At 38.2% G+C, this 12078-nt stretch overlaps 1 protein-coding gene across 1 annotated transcript in view; it reads right to left on the bottom strand.

Moving 5' to 3' along the window:
* Positions 1 to 6303: 6303 nt before the first annotated feature.
* ATP2B1 (ATPase plasma membrane Ca2+ transporting 1) overlaps positions 6304 to 12078 on the bottom strand; it is a 60240-nt gene continuing 54465 nt past the window's right edge. Inside the window, exon 22 of the mRNA XM_057381134.1 lies at positions 6304 to 9597. Coding sequence (XP_057237117.1) covers positions 9286 to 9597 — 312 coding nt within the window. The 3' untranslated portion in view covers positions 6304 to 9285. The remainder of the gene's footprint in view (positions 9598 to 12078) is intronic.

Here is a 12078-nt window from a genome sequence, read left to right as displayed (position 1 = left end):
ATGGTGGCTTCTGCCTGTTCAGAACTAACCTGGGCAATTTTCTRTCAGTATGCTGTGAGGCTGCAACCTAAGAAGTGTTTTCCCACCACATAATCTTCCTGATGGAGACAAAATACTAAATTCAGGCTCAAATGATCAGAAGGAAGGCTGTTGGAGATGTTACTTACTGCACYTACTCTGTGCATTCTATACATTTATTTTCCCTAATTCTTACTTAGAAATTATTTGCTGACTACTTTCGCTCTCATTTAAGAGAATTAATCTTTAACTTGGTTTTTGTTTTGAAAAACATAGCCTGTCATTAGGATAAGCAGCTGGTTTTTGCATCTATAAAACAGACACTATTTATTGAATTTACCAGCTGTTGCCAGAACATGACATGTAGGGTCCTACGTGCTTGTTACAAGAACTGCCTTCAAGATCACTGCCACTGCAAGGAAGTTTTCTTGCCTTAGTATTCAATGTGATTGTGAAACTTTATGTCGTCACTGAAAATATATAAATACTCACAGATAGGCACATGTTACTGTGACACACCACTTAATTATGTTATCCACATTTAATTTTGSTATTTTAAATAAAAATTACTAGATTAAATTTTTGACATCAGTTTGCCAAGAACAGTTAGTGTTCTAGTTTTGTTACACTCCCTCAAACCTATCATCACTTATATTAAATCCTAGAAGGATCCATAATGATTGTCAAATTTTGGTATTCAGATTCACAGCACAGATCATAGTGTGTTCTTCTCCCAAACTAAATAAGAGGTAAAGGTGACTGAAATACTCTAGCATCAGTATGAACTGATAGAGGGCATACTTTGTAGGGCTCCTGACATTAGTGCCTCAAGCTGGATAAACCTGCTTTAAAACACAAGCTTTTCAACTTGATGAAAAGTTGTTTGCTCCTCTCACTCCTATCCTATTACCCTGCTTTTATTCCCCCAAAGTTTTCAGCAGCCTTCTTCTTGTTCATTCATTTCCTTCCATTCTCGCCTTTCAACTCCTACTTCACTTCCTTATCGACAGTGCCTTGGCTGTTCGTTCCTCCAGCTCTGGGCTGGGGCAGTCAGTCACAGGGGGAGCACCTTCTGTGCTGGAGTTTTGCCGTGCAGAGAGCAGCCCACAAGCACCAGCCTGCAGCAGCAGTTTGCCCAGAAGTGGTTCCAGTGCGGCTGACCACAGTGTCACAGAGCTGTTGAAATGGCACAACGGAGGGGACACTGCAGGGAAAGAGGAGTACAGCAGAGGAGCTAACCTGGGCCAGTATCACAGACTACAACCCCACTGTGTGAAAGGCTCGATTGCAACTCAATCACATCCCTGCAATGAGGCAGAGCAATTTGCTTAGAACAGCTACAGTTCTGTTGGGAAGCTGACAAGACTGATTGTCTAGATACTTACAAGCTCAACTTGTCTCTGCTGGAATAGCAAAAGAATCCCTAACATCCACCAGGGCATCCTCCTTGACAGGTGTCAATGCTTGTTCAAAACCTTGGAAATGGTGGTGTCAGAAGCCATAGGCATGAACAGAAAAATAACAAATTTCATTCTTCRAAATGTCTAAGCCCCTTCATAACACAAAAGCAAACCTCTTGAGATATATAATTTTATTAGGGTGCTTAGTACTTAAATGCATTTTTCCACGAAGTTTCCTCTAAGGCCTTGTTTCTGACTTACAGCATAAACACTAAAACAAGGCAAGAATACCACGGGAGCACTTCTGTTGTGTTTGGCAATATCCCAAATGTAGTCAGTTTGGAAACAGCTATCTATGGCTTAACTGTTGGACTTGGATTGATCCCAAGTGCAATGTTTCAAATAGGATTTATGATAACATGCATGAGTGTGTCCCAACATTTCAGTCTTTTTGATGATGTTTGTCAGAGATGAAGCCTGATTTTGGAAAACAAACACTGAGGGGTCTATCAGTTGTGCTGATTGCCTCTGGGGACAGTAATGAAGAAAAGCAATGTGAAACAGYGTTCTCAAGTGGTATTTTATCAGCTCACACTCCTCATCCAGGGCAAAAATCCTGTAGCACTTCTTCATTCAAACATATAAAATGCTGATTGTGTTGATTGGTATCAAGCTGACATTTGACCATTTAGCTAATATTCAGAATYGGACTGTTTATGGTGCTTTTGAAAAAGACCGGAGTCAGTGAGATTTAAAGCTGTAATAACTGTATGCAAGTGGACTTGGCTGGGCACCCCTGCTATCCCAAGTGCTATAAAAATGGTAGTTCAGAGTATTTTCAACCTCCTGCTGTAACTTTTATTTTATTCAGTAAAAGTTTTCTTTTATTGAATCATTAATACCTTTGGAATGAAACATGTTTCAATATATTTATTCTAAAGATGAAAATTCAAAAGATTTCTGCACCTTTAGGGTAGAAGGCCACTACACAGCATATATACTATTGTAAGCACTCCCCCACATCCTCTAAACATACTTGTTTTGAATGTGTTATAGTTTCAAACATAATGTGTTATTTCTAACACAGAGACCATGTTTCTGTTTTGCAGAAACTCAGCTATTTTTTTCAGTTGTTAGAATGTCAAATTTCTGCTTGAACCATCTCATTGCTATAACATTTGATCAGCCAGCCAGCTAGTTTTACTATGACGCTTATACTTTGAAACTTCCTACATTAGCATTTAAAGTTTTATTGGAAATTATATGAGAACCGATAAAAAGAGAATCCAAATCTGATACAACACTAAGTTCTTTAASAGTAGCAAAGTATTTCTGCAACTCAGGGCAGAAGAAGGGAGCATTTGTGTGCAACATCAGAACTGACGTGTCATTTCATCTAATTGCACCAATACTTCGCTCAATTAGATAAAAGCCTGTAACACCACCACTCCATGAACTAAGGTAAGAAGAAAAGCCAGCTTCTCAATTCCATGTAAATTACAGACTTCTATGACTGAAAACATACCTTTCAGTGCTCTTTGTTCTTGATCCATTAGAATAATATAGATTTCATTAACATTGTATATGCCTCTAAGAGAACCTTTTTTTTTGAAGCTCATTTTAAACACTTAAAACCAGAAAAACAGAGTAACTTTGAGAAAAAGAACCAGGTTATTTCAAGAGAGTCCTAACTAGTGATTAGGGCAGTGAAACCAGAATCTTCCAATGATTTAGTTTTATTGTCTTAGAAACAGCTACATTTTTTTTCTTTATACACCTAAAAGAAACAAATAACAGAATGAGAAATCCTCTTCTTGAGSAGCAACCATTTTCCATAGGTCTGCAGCTTTCTGGAGATCATGTTAAAATTTGTGGGCTTTCCTATGAGCTACAGCCAGTCATCTTTAGCAGAGCTTGGATCACTTCTGCTGTTACCACAGTAAGCATTACAGCACACAAATATCAGCAGCCTATTGTTGAGGTCAGTTTAAGATAAGAGGAATAAAATAGTCAGCTTTCTTGCTGTGTCTCAGGCTTGATCATTCCAGTGACTGACTTCTTTGTAGAATTCCATTTATGTATAGAAATAATACCCATAAGGATAATGGAGAAACCCTATATAATTACACCTCCTGCTCAAGAATTTCAGGATCAGAGAATTAGTGAGGTTGGCAGAGGCCTCTGCAGGTTAYCTAATCCAAATCCCTGCTAAAAGCAGCATCAGCTACAACAGGTTGTTCAGGACTCTGTCTAGCTGAGCTCTAAATGTCTCCAAGGATGAAGACACCATAACCTCTCAGTGTTTTCTTGTTCAGGCAGTTTCACATGCCGTCATTTGTGACTGGCTGGGAAAAACAGAAATTATTTTCTTATAATGGCATCAAGTTTACCTATGTTCTCTTAAGACATGATGGCCCTTCTAAATCTTCATGTGCTAAGTAATCAGCCAAGCCATTCTGGTAATATTTGGGTTTCAAATTCTTGGGGGCTTAAAASCTTCATAACTCATACTGTTGTTTTTCTAATTGGGAAAATAGCTGTCGCTCTCTCTTTAACTTTTCCTTTTTCCAAAGCTAGTTCTTTCCACACATCTTGTCTAAAGAGGTCTCCTATGAGTTGCTCTAGGCTACAGCACTGAAAGACACTACCACATAARAAGTACTCCCAAAATTTACTGATAATGGGTGAGATCTTGAAGAAAGCAGAAGAGAAGATCAGAAGGCAAGATAGAAATACGATAAAGGAGACAAATCCACAACTGCATATCTTATTTCATCTGTCCTTCACCGATTCCCTACAATCATCCTTGGCAGACTGGAAGGTGAAAGATAGGAAGGAAATACCAAGATTTAGGTTATGTCTATATACTGCTAGATTTATTAGAACAGAGCCTAGTTGCTCTGGCAAAAAGAAAGAAACCAGGAATTACTCATCTTTTGAGGAAATTAAACTATGACAATAATTACCTTTTCCAAAAGTTTTTTTTTTGTTTGTTTGTTTTTTTAAATTTAAAAACACTTGTTTAATACAGTGCTTTTTGGATGATGGTCCTCAATGAATTAAACTGTTGCACTGATCAGAATATTAATGACCAGTACATGGCAAGTGATTGAAGCCATATCTTCCCATCTCTAAAGCAGTGTTGTCCAGAAGCAAATCTTGTTTTCTACCAAAATATCAGTTCAGAGAATTTCCTATTTCATGCTTTCTGTGCCTGACTCATGTATGCTTAGACAGGTCCTATGACAAAGATCTGAATTTTTTTTAGTTTATTCTGGAGATCCTCTCCTAAAATACATAGCATAAAACACTATTCAGTAGCTGTCAGCATGGTATTCAAAATAAGATACGTATTTCCCCACTAACATCTGTCAAAGAGAGGCTTACCTTCAGGAGATCTTGTGACTACCTTAGGTCATAACTGAAGGGTCTTTGYACCCAACAGCCATCAGCAACCAACTTGTGGAAAATTGAGAATGTCCAATTAAATCCTGTATTTGTAAAACTGAAATTGTCAAAGATAACAAACATATCTTCTAGAGTTTATTTGTAGAGTGGCTTTGTGGTTTTTCATTGAATCTTAAATCAAAGATTTTGGGAGGCTTTTTACACAAACCGTGAGAACTGTACACCCTGAATCTCTACAAGAGACTGAAAGCTTTAAATAGGAAAAGCCACTATTCACTCTGTGCATGGGCAGTTGTCAGAGTGAATCCAAGATTGTGCCTTTGCCAAGGACGAAGCCATGGAAAGTTTTCTGTATGATCATACTTACAGTCCTGCAGCATATTTCAGCTTCATGCCCTGCAAGAGAGGCCACCAAGGAAAGCAGATGTGCAGGACAGTTAGATGCTGCTACCTTTGCAACCTCCATTTGTGTGAGCAACTGCTGCTTCAGATTTGGATTAATACCTGTGCCTACACCAGAATGTGAGATGATGTTCCAGTATTCCAGCATGTGCGTTCCACCAAAAGCTGTTAGTTGCCAAAAATACTCCTGTTCGTTATTTTTCCAAGCTTAAATTTCCACTGTCTTCCAGTTGGGGCAAGGAACACTTTTAAACCCAATAGTTATATAGATTTGTAGAAAACTGTACATTAGGTGCACACAAAATAAGAGTCACTGTCAAGTGAAATACCTTTTACAGGTCGTATTTTTTCAGTTGTCTTGAGAAGCCCATCCCATCATTTTCTAAGCCAACCCTCATCTCTGAGCATAAAGGACAAGTTGTACCTGTGAGAAGCTTCTGTTTTAGACACTACGTCACATCTCCTTGATGGATGCTGCCATCTCTTGAGGAAGGTGGTTAGGTATTTCTGTATAGTTCAGTGGAGAAGATAAAGAGCAGCTCTAAGGCTCTTTATTCTGGCTCAGAATTTCTCATGAAATGGTCCTGAATAAGCAGGCCTATTCAGTCTGGAGATAAGGGGGAGCCTGACCCTCCATGCTGGCCAGGCTCATCCAACAAAGTTAAGGCACTTCAGTGAGGGCTTGAAATCTGTAAGATCAGAAGAGATGCACTGCTCGGGGAGACAGTGCAGAAGAAGTAGGAGCGCTTCAAAATCAAGTATTTTCATAGAAATATAGTACAGATACTAAGATATCCTACTTTATGTAATGCTGATCTGGACTATTCTAGAGCTCTGCAGAGGATAGAACTATAGCAGTAGAACTTGAATTTATCAGGCCTTTGGAATAACTTTCCAAAACACTCAGACATACACAAGTTATCCTTTTGCAAAAATTGCATTTCTTTGCTTACTTCACAGTAAACACATCATAAAACATTATAAAACTTCCTATTATTCTAAGAAAGCCTCTGAGTGTATTACTTCTTCTTTTTCTTTTCTTTTTTTTTTTTTTTTGGCTGCTCATACTTGCTACAGACGACTTTTACCCACTCATTTAACATGAAGGCCTTTATTTCCATCTTTCTATCCAGACTATAGCATTTTTCTCTTTAAGATCAATACAGAAAAAATCAGTCCTCTTGTATTACCATTTTCACACCTCCTTCAGAGACAAGATGATGCCTCCTAACATTTGTCATACACACAACTATAGTAGACATCCCACCCGGAAAACCACACTTTAAGCCACTCCAAATAGCAGACCCTCTAGAGCAGAGTTTATGTTCAAAGTTACTATTGCTTGACCATGTGCAATATCATCTCTTGAAACCAAATGAGCTTAAAATTGTAGCAAGAGCTGTTTTATAGATTTGGCATGCATTTCAGGTTTAAATCAGTACTGTACTGACATTCAAAAATTTCAGTCCCCATACAGACTGAGATGAACAGCACTTTTATTTATTTCAGTTACAAGACAAGTAAACCTTACAACCAGAAAGGCAATGAAGGCCTCATGAGCTTAGTGAAAACCATTTCATAATCTAGGCAATGTTATGATTTCTTGAGATCACAAAGAAAGCATACCCCCTCTTAAAACAACTTTTCCTTATTTCTGTAAAGAAGTTTCCTGAAAGAATAGCACACTGATGTTAACAGAATCAAGAGGGACCACCGATGTACAAAGCCTACACTCACCCTCCCATCCCCCGCAAAAGGCTTAAGTGTAGATTTTATTCCAAAAAAGATAACATGCAGTCATGATCACATCTAGAGAAGAGGGGAAAATTAAATTCTGTTTTGAAACAAAGACAAATCATTACTCATTAATGAAGTTAAATGAAGATACTTTTTCACATGGCAGTGTACTTCACAGGTAAAGAAAACCCTTCTTATTTTAAGCCAGAGCTTATCTGAACTTTGTAGTAAAGAGAAAATAGCTTACATAAAAACTCATCCCCCTACCAAGCACTCTAGATAAGAACTATGATGTAAGAAAAGTGCTAGAAACATGTGGGAGAAATTACTATACAAAGTGTCAAGTGCAACCCCCCACCCTCAACCCCTTGCCTAGAAATCAGTGTATTTACTGAAGTACAATAGAAAAGATCGTATTCAGGAGTAGTTGACAGTGGGATACAGTGCTACAGGTTGAACAATGGCCACTAAAGGACAAAGCCAAGCATGCATGTACCCCACCACAAGGGAAAGATGTGCTTGAGCTTTCCAACCTGCTCATTTCTGCAGTTTGCTCAGTATTATCTCCTTCCTCATTACCAACTTAATTCTTGCAGTCCTTTGAAGAGACCACTTCTAAAAATGTCCATAATTCTACATTTGACAAAAGAATTAACTTGCTATTTCAAAGAATACAGAGCTGAAAAAAGAAAAAGCTTACAACTCATGTCTTCTGTTGTTCTTCTAACTAGTATTGGACGTATAAAACATGAGGAAGTACCAGATCAAGTACTGTTCCATCATCCTTTGCTGTTTGAGCAATAAAGCTGAGGCAGACCGTAACTTCTTCAGTCAATCTTTAGCTGGTCTTTACCTGTGCTTTATGCCAGTTCTCAGTCTCCCTCACTTAACTGTCAGGGATACATTTATTACACAGTACTCACAGTAAGTCTCAGAATTTCAGGCAGACCTATTAATTGCCCAGGAGTCTCCTTTTGGCTCAGTGAAGACTTCTGAGTATCTTAACTTACATTCATTCCGGAGGCAGCCACCATGATTCCATTTACCCAAAGAGCTATTTGGAGTGGGGCTGTTACCATCTTGAAGTTGCAGTTTAAAGTTAACCAGTAACAAAAGAGTACTTTTCCATATTTCCAGTAGAGGAGCTGAGAAAAAAAATCTGTAAGAAACCATTGCTGCAATTTTATTTTAACAAAAGGGCAGATTTATTCATGTTTACAAACAAGTTTCAAAAACAAAAAGGAGAACATGTATGCTACCCACTAACAACCTTTCAAAATGCCAACAGCCCTCATGCTGCATGAAGGATTCTATAGATTAGAAAAAAATCACAGTTCCACTCACAGTTCACCAAGACAGCACTAAACTAACATGATTTGACAAAAACAAAGGACTAGGATTCTGATGTATTTTGATTTAATCCACTTTGCCCGAGAAAACAGAAATATTTCAAGCAAGTTCCATCACGTATTGATGTCCTGCATTAAACAATCCTACTAAGTTCTGAACAAAAGTTATTCATTAAGTTTCTCAAAATTTTTAAAAATTAAACAGTTGTTTCAAAACCATTAAGTAGTAAATGTATTTAAGAAACTAATTAGGACAGAGGCCATAACTTCATTAGAACACCACTGCTCATGTTTTTACAAAGCATTAGTGTTATCTATTTGGCTATTAGTAGTAGCAATTTATCTACAATATTTAACAAGGTAAATTGCAGGCAAAATTTAGTACAGTTTCAATAGAAACACCCTTTTCCTGAAAATACAGCAGTATTTGAAGGACTAGTTTTTTTGGTTTTTTTTGTTTTGTTTTTTTGTCTTCTCTGCATCATTTATAAGGAAGCTTCCCATCTATGAACAGGAACAAAAAAGTATCTACAAACCTTGTAAACAGATCTGTATCATTTATAAACATAAATAATCCAAATTATTAACAGCCAACAGCAGAAATTAAAGTATCAATTCACTGATCCAGGGCCTCCTTGCCCTTCCCAGCTTTCCCCTCAGAAAAGGATCATGATAAACTAAAGCTCTGCTAACACACTGTTCAGGACCATTCTTATTACAACAGATGATCCACAGGTCACTTATGCTGAGTTACTGTTTATCTGTCAGAGTTCATTATTACTCCCACCCCCAGAAAAGCACCCTCCAGTCTGGCAGAAAGCTTTTTTTTAAAAAAATAAATCTACATTCGTACAAGTGTGTCTTCTGTTGAAGTCCAAGACAAGAATATCATCTTGTCCATCATAATGTGTGAAGAGACCCAGTTTCAATTTCTTTACAATGCAGCTAGTGTGTTAACATTCAGCTTACAATCAGAGTGATGTTTCCAAACTATGTAGTGGGCTCCCTGGGGATGAAGAGGTAGCAGACTTGTTCTTGTCTGTTGTAAGGTGAATTCCACTGTCAACCGCATTGTTATTTCTATTGGGAGAGGGAGGGGGACTAGAGTTGCGTTTTGTTGGAGCGTCATCTTCAGCATCAGTATCATCAATAAGGGGAATATGAGGCTCGGAGTCTTCTATTCTAAACTCAGGATGCGTCATAAAATTGTGAATTGAACTTCGTGTCTCAGGTTTCTCTAGCCCCTCGTACAAGGAGCTACGAAATGCATTCACCACTCGGATCTGTAAACAAAGAAAAAATGTTGTTAAAATGCTGCAGATTTACTGATGATGGCATGGTTCTTATGAGTTTGAATCCACAAACAGCTAGACATGAGTGAATCAAATTTGTATGATGCAGTGGAACTTGCAATAAACTGTAAAAAATGAAGAGCGTTTCAGTAGAGCATTGCCAGTCTACACAGTAGGAATAAAAATTGTGAAAGTACTGCAAAAAGCTGAAGGGCCCTAAAAATTCAGACATGGCACTAGAATTGTTTAATTATTTAACATGGGCTAAGCATTTTTCAGAAGTGAGGCCAACAAATATTTACTTATTCACAAATTAAATAAATCTCCGTGAGTGTTTTRTTGAATATTTGGGAGAGGTTGGAGGGTGGGAAGGAGGGGAGAGGCTGAAAATAAGTTAGGGGGCAAAAGGGTCACTAATTCTCATGCTAGGAATTATGATGTCAGCTGATTATGAAAAAGCCAAGCAAGTGTAAGCCAATGTCACAATGAATGAACATTTACGAATTCATGCAAAAAAGGATACTGCTGTAACAGCTGTAAATATTCGAGTATATAGCCATTTACCACGCTAGAGAAAGCTCCTTAGTGAACAGTGCTTTGAAAACTTAAGACCAGAGCCAGGAAATTGAATACTGTATTGCACAGTTTAGTAGCCAGGACAGGTTGTAACTTTGAAGAGACTATTTAAGCAGCGCCAAGTATGAAAAAATCAGGATGATCAGCCTTTGCTCGACTCTTCTATTTACATTGAATTCATGGACAAAATTCCCAGGCTGAGAACTGTTTCATATCTTTTTGTTGAATGGTAAAACAAGTAAGGCAATGCAGAAGTCAGTGACCCATTTGTCCAACATTTTTGCCAAGACAGAGTTTCCCCCTACTGTTGACTACTGTTGATTCAATTCTCAACAACCCTACCCTGAACAAGTCTCCAGCAAAGCAGTGTCAAATAGTGTTAAATAGTAAGCAGCAGAGCAACTGTGTGGTAAACAAGAGCTCACTGTTATAAGCAGCAAGTCAAATTTAAAGCTTTTTAAGCACATTCAAGATAACTTGTTTCAAGCTGAGAAATATATCAYGACTAGTGCTTCCACAGTTCATCGACAGTAAAAATAAAGTGACTTCCAGGTGAAGGAATGAAGCTGGAAAGTCAAGTAGATCAAGAGCAGAGACTTCAAAACAGCTAAGATACACCAAGGAAGTTCACTGTATACAGAGAAAGGCTCCTCAACAGCAATGTTTTAAATCAAAATGGTTAAATAGAACTGCACATGGTAAAGTCTTATGTCCTGTGTTCTTTGACCTCTAGAAAAAGCGTTGTTTCCCCACCTCTGCTCCCTCAGACCACTTGCACGAAGAATTTTACTCCAAAGCTATAATGTCCCCATTTTTACACTACAGGTCCATGCTGAGCCAAATTAACCATGGAGGCAAGGGAAAAGGGCACAGGAGATAAGGGGACACAAGGATGAGTTACCCACTCAAGGGGGAGGACATATCTACCAGTAAGGGGAGGACAGGAAAGAGAGTGAATGAGAAAGGATTACAACAGCAGCAAAGTCCTTTAGTGTTCATTGCAGGAAAAGAATTGAGCACGCTGTCAAAGCGTTGGCGCGTTATATGAAGTTTAAACAAGTCCAGCCAGCTGCCTAAACTGTCTTGGCACTTACCAAGAAAATTAGCAGTGACAATGCCAGACAAAGTTTGCAATGCCTTTATTTGGCATGTTGCATCCTGCTATGCCATTTATGTGGCAAAATGAAATATGAATGTCTCATGGGACTGTCTTTTCATTGCTTACAGATGAGAAATTAGATCATCAGCAGCAATGAAAAACAATTCTGGCTTAAGAGAATAGCTGTAATTATCATAGAATATAAGCATACCCACAATAAAGGCTTGSTTGCCATGCAGAATCCATACTACACAAGTGGACTTGACACTCCAGCAAGCCCAGGACCCCCAGAGCCCAGCTACAAAGGCAGAAATCAAACTTTCAGCACTTAAAAGGGAATATCTAGTGTTTTCAAGGCTCTATTTTCAACCACTCAAGATAATTAAACTAGAGGGATAACTATAAATAAATYATGTAAGTGAGGTGCAAACAAGACAACTTGTTAAATGTAATTTATACTGTCATCAGGCCTTCCTCATATTAGTACCAGAATAGCAAGGAATGCAGTTGGCTCTCCAAATCCTCCTAACCAGGTGGCTGTTTAAGAGTTACATAGGAACTTACTTCATAGGAACTATTTTCCAACAAACAGCTCCAAAAGAGATAATAACACATCTGCTTCCCATTAATATATMTATTAGTTTTCAGAAGTTGTTCTTCTGGAGAGCTAAGCAGAAGGCTGTATTAGTGAGAATAAAAAACTAGTTCTTTGCTAYGGTAGCTCTGTATCTGCGCTGGTCATTTGATGCAATGAGATGCTGCAGTGCCCAGTAGATTCTGCTCAAATAGCAGCATGG

This window comes from Malurus melanocephalus, unplaced genomic scaffold (genome assembly GCF_030028575.1).
Source record: "Malurus melanocephalus ecotype Western Australia unplaced genomic scaffold, MMel_1.1 scaffold_493, whole genome shotgun sequence".
Lineage (NCBI taxonomy): Eukaryota > Metazoa > Chordata > Aves > Passeriformes > Maluridae > Malurus > Malurus melanocephalus.
The sequence above is the reverse complement of the archived record's forward strand: the minus strand, read 5'-3'. Positions and strand labels throughout refer to the sequence as shown.